The sequence below is a fragment of the Lissotriton vulgaris genome, chromosome 7 (assembly GCF_964263255.1).
Source record: "Lissotriton vulgaris chromosome 7, aLisVul1.2, whole genome shotgun sequence".
NCBI classification, from domain to species: domain Eukaryota; kingdom Metazoa; phylum Chordata; class Amphibia; order Caudata; family Salamandridae; genus Lissotriton; species Lissotriton vulgaris.
The window spans coordinates 516,874,263-516,893,162 of record NC_141695.1 but is presented as its reverse complement, the minus strand read 5'-3'; the positions used below and the strand labels follow the sequence as shown (position 1 = coordinate 516,893,162).

Below are 18,900 nucleotides of genomic sequence, written 5' to 3'. Positions count from 1 at the left end.
TTCTTTGTTTTAATTATTTTTTTTTTTGCTCTCACACTGATGGATAATTAATGCCTAAAACTTTATTAGTTTTTTTTATGTATTAAGTACCATTATAACATCATACGATAACTTAACATGGCTTTATTAACAAGCATGTCACAAGCTCCAGCCTTCCTTTCTGAAAATGGAGAACCAATTCTTCCATGGAAAAGGTAGAGAAATGTATTTGATTCTTACATTGTGGCAATTGGAGGGGAAAAGTTTTCGGCTTTCAGAAAACAAGCTATTCTTTTACATAATTTGGGAGTTGAGGGACGGAATATTTATGACAGTATGGATCTTGTTACTATTGGTAATGGAGAGGGTGAACTTAATGATGTATATGAAATGTCCATGGCAATGTTAGAGAGATATTTTGGTCCTCGCATTAATGTGGTTTTGGAGAGGCATAAATTCTTTACCAGAATTCAGGGCCCCAATGAACGAGTGAAGAGTTATATTGCTTCTCTTAAAACTTTAGCAAGGACATGTAAGTTTGGGGATCTTTCTGACTCTTTAGTCAGAGATCAATTGGTGCGATGCACAAATAGTACTTGTGCGCAAGAAAAACGTTTGTCAAAAAATCCTACATTGGTTGCCGTGTGTGCACAAAGTAAGAAAAGTGCTAAACATGATGATGGAACCACTCAAGACTGAGCTGGAGAAGCTATTGAAATTGGGAGTTATAGAAGAGATAGAAGCGTCAGAATGGTTAGCCCCCATTGTTTTGGCCCCGAAGGATGGTGGTGCTAGTGTCAGAATGTGTGTTGATTTGAGGAGTTTGAATGAATGGTGCTGGGTGGACCGCCAATATCTCAGAGTCTCTCAGCACACTTAAGGGAGCTTGTGCGTTTAGTGTATTGGACTTGCCGTCCACGTATCATCATATTCCCTTACACAAAGAGTTAAGGCATCTTACTTCATGTGTGACACCTCTGGGAGCTTACCGTTTCCTAAGGATGCCTTTCGGATTAGCATCTGCAGAGGCATGCTTCCAGAGGGTCATGAAAAGAGTTTTAGAAGGCATAAGCAACATTATGTTTTTCCAAGACAACATTTTAATCTATGGTAAGAGTAGGGAAGAGTATGGTAAAACTTTAATGAAGGTCTTGGAAAAATTGAGAGAAAAAGGTTTAACAGTGAAAAAGGGAAAGTGTTGGTATTCAGCCGAAATTGGAACTAGCACATAGTGTGGTGAACGCTCCCATGCCAATAGAGCCAATAGATAAGGAGCAAGTAAGGTCATTCTTAGGCCTTGCTGAATTTTATTCAAAATTTGTACGAGGATTTGCTTGTGTAATAAAGCCCATTAGAGCACTACTTAAAAAGGGATCACATTTTTCTTGGTCGGAGGAATGTCAGAGAGCTTTTGATACTATCAAAAGTGAAATTGGGAAAATGCCTACATTAGGACATTTTGACATCAATAAAAAACGCTATTGTCAAGGCACTGGGTGCAGTGCTCCCTCAAATACTGGATGGTGAAGAGAGAACAGTTGCGTTTGCGTCGATAACACTTAAAGATGCAGAAAAATTATTCTTGTGTTGAAAGGGGAGATTTGAGTGTATTCTAGGCTGTACAATATTTCAAATTTTATCTTTGGGTAATTTCTTTCCTAATGAGGACAGATCATCGTACTTTAATTCAGATCTTTTGATGTTGACAGTGAACATATCACACCAAGAATTAAGCGCTGGTGTGAGGGTGTACAAGAATATAATTTCAGGGTACAATATATATATGGTCCAACAACAAGTCTGCTGACTGTCTCTCTCGACTACCTGTGGAGTAGGCATCCACAGCAAGTCAGATTGAAATATATGCTGGATCGCGGAGTCCACCTTGTCGAGAGAGGATTGGTCAGATGGTGGGAATAAAGATGATGTTCTGTAGTCACGGAGATTGTGGATTAAACAAGGTTGGCCAGAGTATAAAACTCTAGATCAAGAAATGAAAGCATACTGGACTGTGAGGGATGAACTCATTTATATGTGGAAATCTCATGAGAGGAGATAGAGTGGTTCCGCCAATTGAGTTCAGAAGTAGAATCATTAACACTGCCCAGGAAGGTCACCTTCAACGGAGCCTTACTAAAGCTCGAGTAAGGGAGAGATACTGGTGGCCTGGTATGGATCACGATAGAGAGTGTTGTGAAAGATTGTGTAACTTGTGCTGAGAGTGACAAATTGCATGTTCTTAGCCGTGCGCCATTATCCCCGGTTGAGGTTCATGATCTGGTTTGGTCAAAGTTAGGAATGGACATCATGGGACCTTTTGATTTGTTACCGTCCTATGAACGTTTTGTTACTTTACTTGTTGATTATACTTCAAAGTGGGTAGTCACATTGTGTGTTCCTTCTGCGAACACTAGGATTGCTATAGACTTTCTCAAAGATGTTTTTCCTTCTGAAGGTGTACCGAAGTTCCTAGTCACTGACAATGGTGTACAATTTGTATCTCATGAGATGTGTGATTTCCTTAAAGACAATATTATTATTCATCGGAAAACAGCGTTATATACGCCCCAAGCGAATGGTTTGACTGAGAGAATGATTCAGATTGTCAAAGATAGTCCTCAACGTGCTCTTAACTCAAGAATTTAATTTAGTAATATTTTGAGGGATACATGGTGGGCACACCGTACCACACCTAATGCCATTACAAAAAGATCTCCTTTTGAGGCTTTAAGAGGTAGGAAGGTTGTCTCAAAATTGAATCCTAGTTGGTTGCCTGAATGCTAAGGTGCAAGAGTTTCTGAAGAAGCAAGACGTTCAAGAATATCAGAATATCAACGCAAATATAAAATCAGTTATGACTCTAGAATGCATGTTAAAAACAAGAAGTGGAACATTGGTGATAAGGTTTCGGTGAAAAATCCAAAACATACTTTGAAGCGTAGGAGCACTTTTATTGGTCCTTTTACAATTGTTTTCATTAGGAAAAATGTTGTGAAAGTAAATACAGGATGTGTGTGGAGCATGTCAAGATTGGGAAGGAACCTATGGATATACACAGATCTACGGATGGTGATTATAATGTTAATGGGAAACACATTACAGAGGAAAATTACCTTGCTGGGAAATCAAGAGTTTCCCTCAAAGATTTCGGAATAGGCCTGTGAAGTTCAGAGATTATATTTTAGATTGATTACAATTCTACTTACCTTGTAGTTTCACACTGTATTGTGATTGCCCATATTTTATTATTTTATTTTTAACATTTTATTGTTATAAATTTCAAGTAAAGGAGATGTGTTGTAATCTAGTTAAGAATGTTACTATGTGGAATTCATGAGGTCATAGAATGTTAAGAGTGTGACTGGTCACTGTTGGCAGGACTGCTGATCTATCTGGACTTTTGATGCGGAGTGGTTACATCTTGGAAATAAACCACATTGTTTTACAAAACTGTGGAAAGGACAATTTTTGTTAAACCCTGACCAGTTCATCCATAGGGCATTGCCTTTGGATAGAGGGTGTGGGAACCTGGAGGCGAAGTCTGGGCATTTTGAGTTCTGTGCTGTGGCAAAGAGGTCTATTTGTGGAAATCCCCATTTTTGAAAGTACGCAAGGAGAACTTGTGGGTGAAGTTCCCATTCATGTATTTGTTGTTTCATTCTGCTTAGATCGGCAAAGATGGTGTCTGTGCCTGGAGGTGTTGTGCTAGTAGGTGGATTTTGTGATGAATTGCCCAATGCCAAATGGTCTGAGAAATCGTGACAGTTGTAAAGTGTGTGTCGCCCCCTGTTTATGTATATATTGCATTGTTGTTATATTGTCCATCTGGATTAAGACAACTTTCTTTACCAGGTGAGGTAGAAATGCTTTTAACACTAGTTGAACTGCTTACAGCTCTAGGTAGTTGATATCACAGGTCTGTTTTGAGTTCCAAAGACCCTGAACTGTTTGTTGTTGTAAGTGTGCACCCCACCATGTGAGAGATGAGTCTTTTGTGAGCGCGAGTTGGGAATTGGGTCGATAAAAGGCCACCCTTTTGATAACTTTTGTGTGTTCCACCACTGCAGAGAGCAATTAGTGTGGCTGTCTTACCACCAGTAGATCTGTTAGCTGACCCGGTGATTGATTCCACCAACGTGGTAAGCATTCTTGTAGAGGACGCCGGTTTAGTCTTGCATGAGGCACTATGGCAATGCATAAGGCCATCATCCCTAGTGACTGCATGAATGTTGTGGCTGAGAGATACTGGTTGGTTTGAAACAATAGTAACAATGTTTGAAAATTCTGAATCCTGGATGCACTGGGATATGCTAGAGCTATTTGAAGGTTTAGAATGGCTCTGAGGTATGTCTGAGTTTCAGTGGGGTGAAGATGGGATTGTTGTGTATTGACTGTGCATCCCAACTGATGTAGAAGATTTATGGTGATTTGAGTGTGATGCACAAACTTGTGATGTGTGTTGGCTTTTATGAGCCAATCGAGTAAGTATGGGAAGACATGTATTTGTTGTCATCTTAGATGTGCTGCTACTACTGCCAGGTATTTGGTGAACACACTTGGTGCAGTTGTTACTCCGAACGGAAGTACTTTAAACTGATAATAATTTTATTCCTATCACAAATCTGAGGTATTTGTGATGTGCTGGGTGGATGGGTATATGAAAGTATGCATCCTTTAGGTCTAGTGTTGACAAAGTCGCCTTGCTGCAGAAGGGGAAATACTTGTTGTAGAGTGACCATATGGAAGTGTTCTGATAATATGTATAGGTTTAAAGGTCTGAGATCCAATATTGGTCTTAACGAACCATCTTTTTTGGGAATTAGGAAGCATAGAGCATATACTCCTGTTCCTTGTTGTAATGGGACAAGTTCAATATCTCCTTTTGTTAGAAGAGCTTGTACTTCTTTTTTTAGTAGAATTTGTGTTCCAAAGACAGTTTGTGAATACAACGTGGAATGTTGGGAGGGTTGCTTGTGAGCTCCAGGCAATAACCATGCTGGATAATGTCCAATGCCCATTTATCTGTTATTGATTGCCAAATGGAAGAAACTGATGTAATCTTTCCCCTACAAGTGATGAATGTTCGTAGGGTAGTGATATCAGGTCACTGTTTGTTAGTAGATGGTGGGGTACGTGATGTTGTAGCCTTTAACTCTTCCTTTAAACTTGTTACCTCTATATCCACCTCTATAGAATCCGCGAGAGGAGGAAGACTGTGCCTGCGCTTTATACGCAGATGTGGTGGCATCTGTGGTATTATTTTTGGAACCCCCTCTGTAGAAGGAGTGACAAAAGGAATCTCCATTAGACGGAGACTGAAGTGCGCCCATTGATATTGCCACTTCTGTCTCTTTTTTCATTTTCTCTAGCGATTGGTCTATTTGAGGCCCAAAATTGTGTTCTATGCCAAATTCTGCATTAAGTACAGTTTGTTGAACTTCTGGTTTGAAACCAGAAATTCAGCGACATGGAGATCTCTTTATTAGGATGCTGGTATTGAGTCCTCTCACTTCAGTATCTGCAGCATCCAAAGCACATCTAATGGATGAATTGGAAATAAGTTTGCCTTCCTGCACTATTTCCTGCCCTTTTTTTCTGTGTTCTTCTGGGAGGCATTGTAATAATTCTTCAATCTAATCCCAGTGTGCCCTATCATACCTAGCCAACAGCCCTTGAGTGTTGGCTTTGTGCTAATGATTGGCTGATTGAGCAACTAATCTTTTTTCCAAAAGCAGCTATTAATTTTGATTCCCTATCAGGAGGAGGTGCCTCTCCTGAGGTTTGTGAATTTGCCCTTTTTCGTGCGGTTGAAACTACCAGGGAATCTTAAGGCAACTGACCCTTAATAAAGACAGGGTCAGATGGAAGGGGTTTATATGTTTTACCCACTCTAGGTGTTAATATGCGTGACCTAACCGGATCCTTAAAAATATCACCTGCATGCCTCATCATACCCATTAACAGTCAAGGATTGAGATGTTCTGCGTGTGTCTCCTAAAGTTTCCAAATGAAATCCTCTTCTAGGTAGTCTTTCTGTAAAGTGACCCAATGATAAGTGGCTGCTCGAGCAATTAACTCTTGAAATGCATTATCATCATCAGGAGGGGAAGGTTTGGCTGGATACAGATCAGGATCTATGTCTCACAGTGGATCTATGTTATAGTCAGTCCACGGGTCAGGTAGTGTCTGATTATCATTGTCATATCAACACAACACCCCCAGTAATAACATGGGGAGGGAACCAGAGGCCAAGGGGTCTCGAGGGTGAGCTAGCCTCCAAATCTACTATAAACACACACAGTTGTAGCTACCCTAAAGTTATATTCACTTACATTACCGTGGCTTCAATAGCACTACTTGATAGAAGTGCTGGGCATATCAAAAACTGTGAAGGGGGTCTCCTCACGCACCACCAGGTGTCATGCTTCATCATAGGCAGCCCTCGCTCTCTAAAAACCCAGTTTGATAGTTAGCGGGCCTACACATGAAGACAGGGAGGCACTTCTAATAATTAAAGCGGGGCCCGCGCAAGTATTGAGTTAAAAACCAATGTAGTGCCCCTATTTGTATTTAATAGTAGGGTATACCACTTGGTAATAAAAATATGGGATGGGGGATTAGGGGAACTATTACCCCATCACCACAGTTACCGTCGTCAACATGTTTCAGCCTTTGGCTTCGAGTTCGCGGCATTCTTCAGGACGAGAGTCAGGCTCCTGGTTTACAATATGGTATTAGATATTGCTTTCTTGTTAGGTCGGCCTATGTCTGCCTCTTAACTAACGTTGTGATTCTTAGATACCTGTGAATACATAAATGAATATTTATTCAAATCAGTATATGGGTGCTCTATTTATAAAGAGGAAACAAGAAAAAAGTGTACTAGCTGTCACGTTTTAATTGCTGTTAAGGTTATTTAACAGGCTAAAGGCCATTAAATTAATGTTATGGTCTTGAGCATTTATTTGCTATATGAATTTCATTTTTTAGCAATATAGTCATATTATTACATAAATCAGACCAAGGGTGATACTTGAAAATTATTACACATTGGAACAATATATGTCTAACACAAATTGAAACTGAAACAAACATTGTGGTACCTAGAGCAACAATAATTGCATACATTCAAAAAACAGTCCTGGTTTACAAAACACCACCAGCAACTGAGTAATTTTTGAAAGCAAACTATATAAACAATTTCTGGTGCTGCTGCACACATGGGAATAATATATTGAGCCTTGTAAGTAAACATTTCTATAGCTTTCCTACAAAAGGCAAAATTAATTAAATGCAAAATCCCTGTGGTGTACAGTGCCGACACGTTTCGAGTCCCAGAGTGGTTTGGGGGATTCTCTTCAAGGCGTAGACTGGATGTGATCTAAAAGGGAAGAATAGAGGATTGTTGAAGAAAACAAGTTACTTACCTGTAACTTTGGTTCCCCAGTATTGATAACTTTCATAGATTCCCATGCTTTGTATCATTCCCCGTCGTCGGAATGGGAGCCTCGGTAAATAGAAAATACCATAGAAATAAGCACAAAGTGAAAAAATAGGCCTAGGCCTCATCTCATTTTGTAGCTTATCCACCTCTTTTTGTAAAAGAGACCAAACTTCTGCAGTAGCCAATCAGAGCAGCCTCACCCCACAGAACCTTCCTGAGAGAAGCTCAGAGCCTCAGATTTTCGTAGCCGTTGTGAACAGCTATTCACCAAAATAAGAAGACTGAGCTTTCCCATGGGAGGCGGGTGGGCGCATGGCAATCTATGAAAGTTACCAATACTGGGGAACCAAAGTTACAGGTAAGTAACTTGTTTTCTTGCCCCAGTATTGGAACCTTCATAGATTCCCATGCTTTGTATCAGAGTAACCAGCAGTAAACAGAAAAAGCATATTTTGCAATATATGAACCTGAAAATGTTACACATCTCTGATTAGAACAGTAGAAACACATAGGATCATAAAATATGACAATAATGCAGTTATACAAAATATGCAAATAGGAAGGCGGGATAGAAAGGAAAGCTCACCGACTTATTGGAAAAGATTCCTCAAAACTGCTTGGCCCACTGCTGCATCTTCTCTCACAGAAGAATCCAAACAGTAGTGGCGAGTGAATGTGTGGACACTGCTGCATGTTGCAGCTATACAAATGTCCTTGATAGGAACTCCTGCGAATAGAGCTGTCGATGAAGCCATTGACCTGGTAGAGTGAGCACGAACTGCTCGGTGCAGTGGTTTTCCAGCCACTTGGTGGCAAAATTGTAAAGCACTGGAAATCCAGCGGGAAATACAGGCTTTAGACACTGGACATCCCTTGCGTGGAGGACTGAAAGAAACAAAAAGCTGTGAAGACTTCCTGAAAGGTTTTGTTCTTTCCAGGTAGAATTTCAGGCATCTGTGAATGTCCAAAGAGTGCAAAGTTCTTTCCGCGGGTGTGGAAGGCTGTGGAAAGAACGGTTTTAAGACTACTGGCTCATTTAAGTGGAATTCTGAAGGCACCTTCGGGATAAACTTAGGATTCGTTCTTAGGATCAGAACATTATTCTTAAACTGTAGAAAGGGTTCCTCAATCGTGAAAGCCTGGAGCTCACTTACTCTTCGAGCCAATGTCAGGGCCAAGAGAAGAGCCAGTTTCCAAGAAAGAAACTTAAGGTCAGACTTATGAACAGGTTCAAAAGGGGCTTTCATGAGAGATGACAAGACCAGATTCAAATGCCAGGCCGGCGGTGGCGGCCGGACTGGAGGAAAGACCCTGAATAAACCCTTCAGAAATTGTTTGATAATTCTCGCTGACCATAGGGAAGGACCTGCAGATGAACGTCGGAATCTAGAGATGGCCGCCAGATGGACTTTCAAAGAAGATGGAGCCAATCCAGATTTAGCTAATGAAAGAATGTAAGGCAAGAGTTGGTGTGGAGCAGAAGTATATGGGTGTAAACCTTCTTTCCGACACCAAACACAGAATCTCTTCCATTTAGCACGATAGGTCTTGTTGGTACTAGGCGCTCTGGCCTGGGCCAAAATGTCCCTACATTCCCCTGATAGATCTAATCCTTGGAATTCTCGGAACTCAGGAGCCACGCTGTCAATCGCAGAGACTTCAAGTCCGGATGTAGAACTTGTCCGTGAGACATCGTTAACAGTGTTGGCACAGGACGTAGGAGAACTGTCTGGTCCTGGGAGAGGAGGAGAAGCTCCGAGTACCAAAACTGTCTGGGCCATGCTGGAGCGATCAGAATCATCCTGCACGGTTCCACCTTGAGTTTGCTGATCAACCTCGGGATCAGCGGAATGGGAGGAAAGGCGTAAACAAAGGCGCCTGACCAAGCAATCAAAAGCGCATTCCCCAAGGATTCCCGATGGTGAACCCTGCTTGCGAAGGACAAGCATTTGGCGTTCTGGGGAGTTGCAAACAGATCGATGGATGGTGTCCCCCATCGTGCAAAAAGCTCCTCCAGAACGGTCTGGTCTAGTTCCCACTCGTGAGAGACTGTCCTTTGGCGACTCAAAGCGTCTGCCTTGACATTGAGTGTCCCCGCTAGATGTTCCGCTGAGAGGGAGACATTGTTCTGGATTACCCAATTCCACAGCGTTTGAGCTTCCTTGGAGAGGGTGGAGGATCTTGTTCCGCCCTGTTTGTTTATGTAGTGCATGGCTGTGGTGTTGTCCGTACGAACCAGCACTGCACGGTTGCGAATCCTCGGAAGAAAAGCTTGTAGAGCCAGACGGATAGCGAGGAGTTCCAGAAGGTTGATATGGAACTTGATTTGAACTGGACTCCAGTGGCCGCTGACCTTTAGCTCTTGGAGGACCGCTCCCCATCCCTCCATGGAAGCATCCGTTGTCAAAACAAGAGGAGATGGTGGTAGTCGAAACGATAGACCCCTTGAAAGATTGTCTTTCAGCAACCACCAGCCGCCTGCCTTTCTCATTTCCGGGGAAACGACAATCCTGTCGTCGAAGGATCCTGTGACCTGCCGCCATTGCTTGTCCAATTGTTCTTGTAGTGGACGCATTCTGAGCCTGCAGTGTGGCACTAATAGTATGCAGGATGAAATCGATCCGAGAAGCGATTTGTACCTGCGAACTGTCAGCGTCTTGCGAGATTGAAGAAACCGAGCTGAACAAATGAGTTTGTTCTGGCGCTCCTCCGATGGAAAGGCTAGGCAACTCTCTGTGTCCAGGATGGCCCCTAGGAACCTCGCTGACCTGGAGGGGCATAGAACAGATTTTTCCTTGTTGAGTCGAAGACCTAGGTGCTCGAACAGTTCTTTGCATGACCGGACTGTATTGGACGCTTCTAGAGCAGATGGAGCCTTCAGTAGCCAATCGTCCAGATATGGAAACACCTGAATAGCTTGCCTTCTGAGATAAGCTGCTACTGGAGCCAGAATTTTTGTGAAGATCCGTGGAGCGGACCGGAGACCAAACGGTAGTACCTTGAATTGAAAGTGGCTCCTGCCCACTGTAAATCGTAGATATTGCCTGTGAGCTGGATGAATAGGAACGTGGAAGTAAGCGTCTTCCAAATCTAGGGTCGCCATGTAATCCCCTGGATTGAGGAGACGAAGGATGTCCTGAAGAGTGACCATCCTGAAGGACAGTTTTACGAGATAAGTGTTGAGCTGCAGTAGATCTAAAATTGGACGCCATTTGTCCTTTGTCTTCCGAACCAGGAAGAACCTGGAATAGAACCCTTTCCCCTTCTGAGAAAGGGGTACAGGCTCTATTGCCCCCTTGGTGAAAAGTTGGTGGGCTTCGAGATGAAGGAGCTTGAGATGTTTGGGAGGAAAGGCGTCCGGCGCTCTTGTCGGAGGAAGGTCTTGAAACTCCAACGTGTGTCCTTCTTTGACAATATGTAGGACCCACTGATCCGATGTAATGATCATCCAGTTGTCGAGGCAATGGGCAATCCTGCCCCCCACTGATGTGAATGAGGGAACAGGAACAGTGGAAAGAGCCACCTGGCCGCTATTGTTTCCTGGTGTTGTCTCTCCTTTGCTGGCCTTGGCGTCCCCTAGGCTGCTGGCGAGAGAAAGAACCCCTCTGAGAGTACTGAGGTTTATATGTCTGACTAGACTGAGAGCCTGAAGAGTAGCGATTCTGATTTCCTCCTCTATAAGAGGAAAATCCTTTGCCTCTAGCTCCCCTGAAGGGTACCTTGCGATACTGCAATGTTCCTAAGGACTTCGCTGTATCGGTGTCCTTTTTAATGCCTTGCAGGGCCTCATCGACGTGCTTGCCAAACAGCATTTCTCCGTCGTATGGCAGATCCAAGATTTTATTCTGCACTTCTTGCCTGAACCATGTGGCCTTCAACCACCCCTGGCGTCGCAGAACCGCCGAACCGGCAAGTGCTCGAAATGCGGTGGTCGCAATATCCATTGCGACATCAATGACTTCCGAGGAAGCCCGCTCCCCTTCAAGCAAAATCTTCTTCACTTCTTCTTTAGAAGAATCCTGCAGTTCCTCTACAAATGGAGCAAGGTCGCACCACATTTGGCGGTCATAGCGTCCCAGAATTGCTAAAGCATTGGCTGCTCTAACTAGAAGACTTGCCATTGCTGAAAATCGTTTGCCTACGTTGTCTAGGCGCCTGCCCTCCTTATCTGGTGGTGTAGTCAGTGGCGTAGAAGGATTCTTAGATTTGCTTTGGGCGGCCTGAGAAATGACCGAGTCCGGTTTCGGCTGGCCAAGCAAACATGCCGGACTGCCATCAGGTGCTTTGTACTTCTTCTCTAGTCTTGGTAGCACCGGGAGGACTGTGGCCGGGTTGTGCATAGCCTTCAAGCCCTCAGACCAGACATGCTCAATGATTGGAATGGACCGTACTGATTTCCTGAATGGTTCCTTAAAGTCATATAAGAAACATTCCGATTGAACCGTGGTCACTGGAAGACCAAATCTTTTGGAAGCCCTTTCCATTAGGTTGTGAAATCCTCCAACGTCCGCTGGAGGCGAGGTATTGTTGTCTGGATCTGCGTTGTCCGGATCCGCCGGGTCAGTAGGATTCCAAGGCGCCTGTTGATCCTGATCAGGATCCGCTTGTTGGTCTGCATCCGAAGAAGCAGTGTCATCATCAGTATCATGAACATGCACCACCTCTTGTGGGCGTTCTTCCGGCACAGTGGTACACTCTCTTGTAGGTAAGGAGTGGTCTGCCACAGGTTGCAATGTCTGAGGCGGAGGCGTGGGAGGACGCACACGCTGAGCCTCTTGAGGAGTAGGGAAACGTTTTCGGTAGTCTTGCAACATAAGTTGTAAATCCGCAACTAAAGTGGAGGGCATCGCCACCATCCCTTCTGGTAGCTGACGTGTAGGCTGCTGCAAAGGCATCTGCCTGGTAGTAGTGTGCCCCTCCGCACAATAATGTTCCGGAACATAGCGCTGTCATTCCATGTCTTCTTCCTCAGAGCTAACATCCTGAACCTTAACCTGCAGGTCAGATGGGCTATAAGCTTGTCCGTATTCACTGAAAGTCTCTTCATCCGAGTCATCCTCTAACAGCAGACTAGGTGGCAATCTCTGAACCTGTCGCGGAGACGTCATCTCTGGCGTTATGAGCTTCTTTTTACGTGAAAAAACAAGATTTTCGGAAGATTCCGTCGTCGACGACATCGTCGACGAGGTCGTCGTCGTCGACGGCAGCTCTTTATGGGACTGCGTCGACGATGGAAGCGCCGACGTAGATACTGTCTTCGTCGTCGAGGATTGCGTCGTCGACGAGGTGAGACTCATCGTCGACGATGGTGGTAGCGTCGACGGGCTCGTCGTCAGCAACATGGTAACCGGCGTCGTCGACACCGTCGTCGATGTCATCCTCGTCGTCGTCATCGACGTCGACGCCAGCTTTGCAGTCGTCGTCGTCGACGTGGAGATGGTCATTCTCGTCGACGACGAGCAGGAATCAGGAGCTTTGAAAACTGTCGACGGTGCAGGCGTCGTCGACGCAGCCGTCGTCGACGAGCCCGTCGACGAGGCAACTTTCACAGAGCTGTCCTTTTTTACACTCGTCGTCGACGTACCTGATAGTTTAACCGTCGACGACCTCTGCTTCTTGTCCGAAGCGACCTCTTGGACAGGAGCTGAAGGCTTCTTGACCCCTTTATCCTTCTCAGAGGGAGGTGAAGAAATAGTTAAAGACTTTCTCACCTTCTTTGAGGGTTGATGCTCCTCAGGCTTACCCTGCCTCTCCTTTTCACCGTGGTGAGGAGATTTTAGGGAAGCAGGCCTGTCAGACCTATCAGAGGTCCCTGGTAAGGCCTTGTGAAGGGACTCGCCTGAAGCAGAAGGGGGGGACCTACCCCTCTTCTGAGACTTCTTAGATGATACCATCGACGAGGAGCCCTCACTGTCCGAAGACATAATATCCTTCCGGTCCTTCATCTTCTGAAGCCATGTGAGGAGACGTCCTTCCCTGTCCCTCAAGGTCTTCGCTGAGAAGGATCTGCAAATCGGGCAGCCTGTAGGTTTATGGTCCGGATACAGGCAGTATATACAGTCCATATGTTTGTCCTCGACAAACAACCTCTTTTTGGAGCAGGTGGCACAGGCTCTAAAAAGGGCTTTCTTCTCCTTGTCAGCCATGAAGAAAAAGAATCCAAGTTGTTGAGAAAAAGTCAGAAAAAACTCAAGAAAACTGAGCAGAGCTCAATGGAGACTCCCTTGCACAACGTGCGGTAGAAAATCTGAGGCTCTGAGCTTCTCTCAGGAAGGTTCTGTGGGGTGAGGCTGCTCTGATTGGCTACTGCAGAAGTTTGGTCTCTTTTACAAAAAGAGGTGGATAAGCTACAAAATGAGATGAGGCCTAGGCCTATTTTTTCACTTTGTGCTTATTTCTATGGTATTTTCTATTTACAGAGGCTCCCATTCCGACGACGGGGAATGATACAAAGCATGGGAATCTATGAAAGTTCCAATACTGGGGCAAAAATAGATCTCTAAATTCTCCTGCACGCTATGTCCTTGTAGTAGTAAGTCCTTTTGGAACCTGATAAAGAGATTTCCTATTCTCACTGGGGCGCAACCACAGGGGTCCAAAAGAGTTTATGACTCAGTCTGCAATTAAAACAATACATTTAGAATGGGCGTGTCTCAAGTACGCTCATTGGTAATTCCGTAATATGGATGGAAAAGGGGGACTTACATTTATTGTCCGATGCAAGTGAAATAGGAGCCTGGTAGCCGTTTTTCGCAGGAAACTTAATTCTCTAAAGCGCAGCAGCACTGGATCTTTAATGGGTCGTGCTAAAAATCATACAATGTTAAAACCCGATTAAGTAAAGGGAAACAGAGTGCCTAATGTTTTGCGGTATCTGGTTTTGAAACAAACAGGCTTACTTGGATCGAGAGATCATGGACACTTGTGGCGCAGGTTCGTTTCGCTTCAACGAGACAGTTCACTTCCGAACTGAAAATGATACAATGTTACATGCCCTTTTAGATGAGGTAAACAAAGGGCCCGTTAAATAGCAACACCTAGTTAGATAACTAAACATGTTTACTTGAATCGGGTACTCGTGAACAAATGTGGCGGGTCTTGTTCTCGCTTCAATAACACTGTTAACTTCCGGGTACCGGGCGTTTAAGTACCGATAACCCAACGTGTTGCATTCTGGGAGACCGAGTCCTCGAGGGAAGCAGCTAGTTGTGGATTAGATCTGTGTTAGAAAAGCATCTTACATTGTCCCCGTTTCTGACATTTCGTTTAACCAGTTAGTGATACTATTGAATCTTGCAATCATGTAAGCTTCTGTTCTGAGTTGAAATTACTCTGTATCAACTCCCCTTGGGAGTGGTTTAATGACAGATAGAACGGTCCATTTGAATTTGCGTTCATCACGTTTTTGCTCAATGAAGCGATTCAGCATGAGAGCAGTCATCACTTTCTTTTTTATATTTGAGCGCTGTTGTACAATTCGTTGTCTGATCTCCTGATTGGTCTTCCCAATGTAAATTTTTTGGCATGGACAAATAATCGCATATATCACTTTTTTCGTTTTGCAATTGGAGAATTGTTTCCTTGTCCATTTGATGTTGAGGTATGTCAATTCAATACCATCTAGTGGAGTGCCGCATCATATGCAATTGCCAAACTGGTGGTGGCCTGCCAATGGTTTCAATTTCCAATGTGTTCTAAGATCCAGATTTTTGGTGGAAGGAGGTAACTCGGGTTGTACTATCCGCTGGCCTATGCTCATGTTCTTCTTCTTTTCAAAGAGTGGTGTTTCTAGTCTGTAATCCAATTTTTTCACTAGATGTCAATTCCTTAGAATAATTTGATTAAATGTATTTGTATGTGTATCGCATGTAGATACACACACCAATTTCTCAAATTTTGGCCTCTCGTTTTTAGTAAGTAGACATTCCCTCGGCGTGCACCAAGCTATTTTTAAAGCATGCTTTAACCGTTTTCTGGGTTAACCCCGATCTTTCAGCTGTTCACAAAAAGCATTCCGATGGATCTCAAAATCCTGTTTGCGAAAACCCCATTTGATGGTAGGAGCACCTCCAGACATCTTCTGGCACACAAATATTAATGGAACAAGGATTTCTAATTGTATTTGACTGAGAAGTTACTACAATGCCAAGACTAGCAGACATAGCTCGAAGGCCACCTCTGAGCACACGTTAGTGTTCGACATATTACGCAAGTCTGTGTTTCCTCTGGCGTGACCAGTACAAACCAGCTTAAACATTGACAAACCCGTCAGCCGGAGTCAATTTTCCAGTGGGGCTGCCTGGAAATAAGAATCCACACTTCCCATGACTCTGTTGGGTCTTGCTTCTTTGTTACAAAAAAGACAGAATACCCTACTAAGTGCTGAAAACAAAAATAGAAAGCTATAAAGTTCAGCCTGTACAACAGTGCCCTTTAAGACAAAGCAGAAGAGTACATACTACTGAAAGGCCTGTTCGGCACCCACAAACTGCAATCAAACAACCCGTGTGTCATCTTCGGAAATAAGCAAAGAAACACATTTTTCTGAATCTTTTCGTCTCCAGTCTATGCCAAACTGAGTAAGGATCACTTGGGCCGAAAATCCGAAAAAGTATATTCACTTCTGTTTGCAAGAGGTATAAAAGGACTAAGGTTAAAGAGCCACAATAAATGTCAACTGGGCAGAGCATGTAGTGCACATCATAAACACAGCTGCCCAAACTAACTCTTGCCAGGAAAGCACTCTTCCATGCAGTTTGAAACTTCAAGGAGTTATGTGGAACAGGACGTGCGAGTGATACAAAATGATTAAGAATGGTCTACTTTCAGATGAAATAATGCTTATTTTCGTCGTCCGTTACTAGATTCCATGCTGAACAATATTCAGTAGTTTAACCACAGCTGTTTACAAAATGCACACACTAGCTTGGCTGTTATGAACTTAATTCCATATCAAATTCATTAAAAAATGTGTGATTCCTTGAGATATATCCCTGTAGAGATTTAAGAATTCAGGGCAAGTACATATTTCCATGTAAACAAGAAAAAGATCGACCGGCATCCACTGACCACTTCCTAGATCTGATGCATTTTTGGGATGCTGCTATTTCGAATATTATAACTGAACAATTTTGCAAGTAATACATTAAAGATGTGGAAGGCCATAATTGTATCCAAAGTTATAAACAAAAAAAAAATATTTTGTTTAAATATATTTTTACATTTGTATCCTCGAACTAATCTCACAAAAACCTAGCATACAACAACTTTTATAATGATTACAAAACAGATCATTTTACAGGAACTTGAATAAGGGTTTTTAGACCACGGCAAAACAGCTAGGCATTTCCTCTGTAAATTGTTTATTTTATAGCAACAGATGCCCCGGTAAATAAAAGTGTTATGTAAACTCAAAATGTCAATAAAATATAAATTAAAAAAAACTTAGCATAAATTAACTTGAAGAGTAACTTCTAGGTGCAGACACAATTAAACTGAGATCTTTTCATTCTGTGTTGACATTTCATCTTCGTTTTTACTGCTGCAATATTTTACTAATGCTAGTGTCTTACTCCACGTAGACGCCCCGCCCCTTTGCTCTCATGGAAGAGATAAATATAGCGCGTAATTACAAACCGCTAAACTCAAAGCTGTACCACCTGTCAATGAACTGTCAAAGGACATATATTTCTTCCAACTCTTCCTTGTTTTGTAGCACTAAACCCTCCACGATTTCATACCTGATGGTTCCTGTGGGAGAAGGAAGAGGGCTGATGAGGTGGGCAATGTTGTCTGGAATGTTGATTGTTAGGGGAGCTATCTGAGGCTGAACGGGTTTGACTGGAGACTCTGGGGCTTCTTGTTTTTCTTTCTTTTCACTGGACAAAGCTGTGAATGTTATCTTGATATTTGTGCTGGGAAACCTGAAAGTACATCTGAAAAACAAAATACGATGTTTAAAGTCAATCTTTCAGAAGGGGATTGTTTTACTCAGCTATATCAATTAAACATTGCCTTGTACATTACTATTTGACAATTGAATCAGTTCGGGAAAATAAGCAGAGAGAATGTCTATAGTTTTGGCTAATCTACGTTGAAAAGGGGTTTTGGTACCTCAGGAAGACAAGATTAGGTAAGAGTAGCTTACACGAATACAACAGATATTGCCCAAGCAGCAGCAGTGTGAGCTACAGACATGGATAGCAACGTAGAGTGAAGGAAGAGACAGGAAAAGCGAAGCCTGCGCACGTACATAGACACATCCAAAAAAACAGATCCAGCAGCAGCAATCCAAGCTAAACATGCACACACAGGAAACATGGGCATCATACTGCAAAACCTGTGCACACACAAAACTACCCTCAAAGGCACACGTGTGCAGGTAGGGAAGGGGAGAAATTGTGCCAGTATCCCACTCAGATCACTAGAAATGGGCGAGCCACGGAAGGCTGCAGTCAGATGCCTGGCTCTGACCCAACTTGAGATGGTGTTGGACACCGGAGCTTAAAATGAGCAGCTCGGTAGGCAAGCCAGAGCTTGACCGCGGGGCAAAATGGCTGCCAGAGCAGAGCGCTCCATGCCGGAGTTTCCTTTGAAGAAAATGCTGGTGACATGAGAGAGAAGAATTTCTTGCTGCGTCTCTCCTTTTGAACATGCTTAGGTGAGCAGAATGTCCTTTTCAGCGCTCCTTGTGCCCGTTTTCATCATTTAATGAGGACACTCCCGATCTCCTCGCTCAGTAATTGAGGTGACCAAATTAGCTTGTTTCAGCGCTCCAGTAACAACACAGTAACTTTTCTCCACAGCATGTGGTGCCACGGTCGCTAAGGACTTGAATTTGTTTTACTGCAGATATTACTTGGAGCAGAATTTCTAATTTTGACTCTCCATAACACTATTTCACTCTATTTTAATAATGTCATAATAGGCTATTGGTGCTTCTGTCTTATGCACATATAAGGCAGGTTCGCTAATCCTGGTTACATATCTACCGGTATACATATGTTAGGCCTACCAACGTTACAATCTATCTCTGGTGTCTTGACAGGGTTTCATTGTCTTCCATTCAGATAAAGAGTCTATAAGGCATTATGTTTGGCACATAAAGCTCTGAATGGAACTGGACCAGAGTTCCTTAATATGAAATTCGGGTGGCACTTTCCAAATAGACTACTGCGATCTGCTGCTGCAAGTTCAGTCATTGTTCCAAGAATTAAGAAGGCTCTGTGGGGTGGCCGAAGTTTTGTCTATTCCACCAGTCAACTTTGGAACGGATTGCCTAAGCATCTTAAAAGACAGTTCAATGTTGTTATCTTTTGGAAGCACTTAAAATCTTGGCTGTCTTCGTTGTCTTTCTAGTTGTACTTCTTACCTTTTCTGGTTTTTAAGGTTGAATGTCAGGATCATGCTAGCGCCAATCCGCCCTTGGGCATTCGCACGCATTAGAAATTTCAAATCAAATTTCAAATAAGGCTATG

At 43.3% G+C, this 18,900-nt stretch overlaps 1 protein-coding gene across 1 annotated transcript in view; it reads right to left on the bottom strand.

The window, feature by feature from the left end:
• The window catches only part of FOXK2 (forkhead box K2), a 360,578-nt gene that overhangs the window by 216,683 nt on the left and 124,995 nt on the right, over positions 1-18,900 (bottom strand). The window contains exon 2 of the mRNA XM_086930592.1: positions 17,164-17,358. Within this exon, the coding sequence (XP_086786718.1) occupies positions 17,164-17,358 (195 nt within the window). The remainder of the gene's footprint in view (positions 1-17,163; positions 17,359-18,900) is intronic.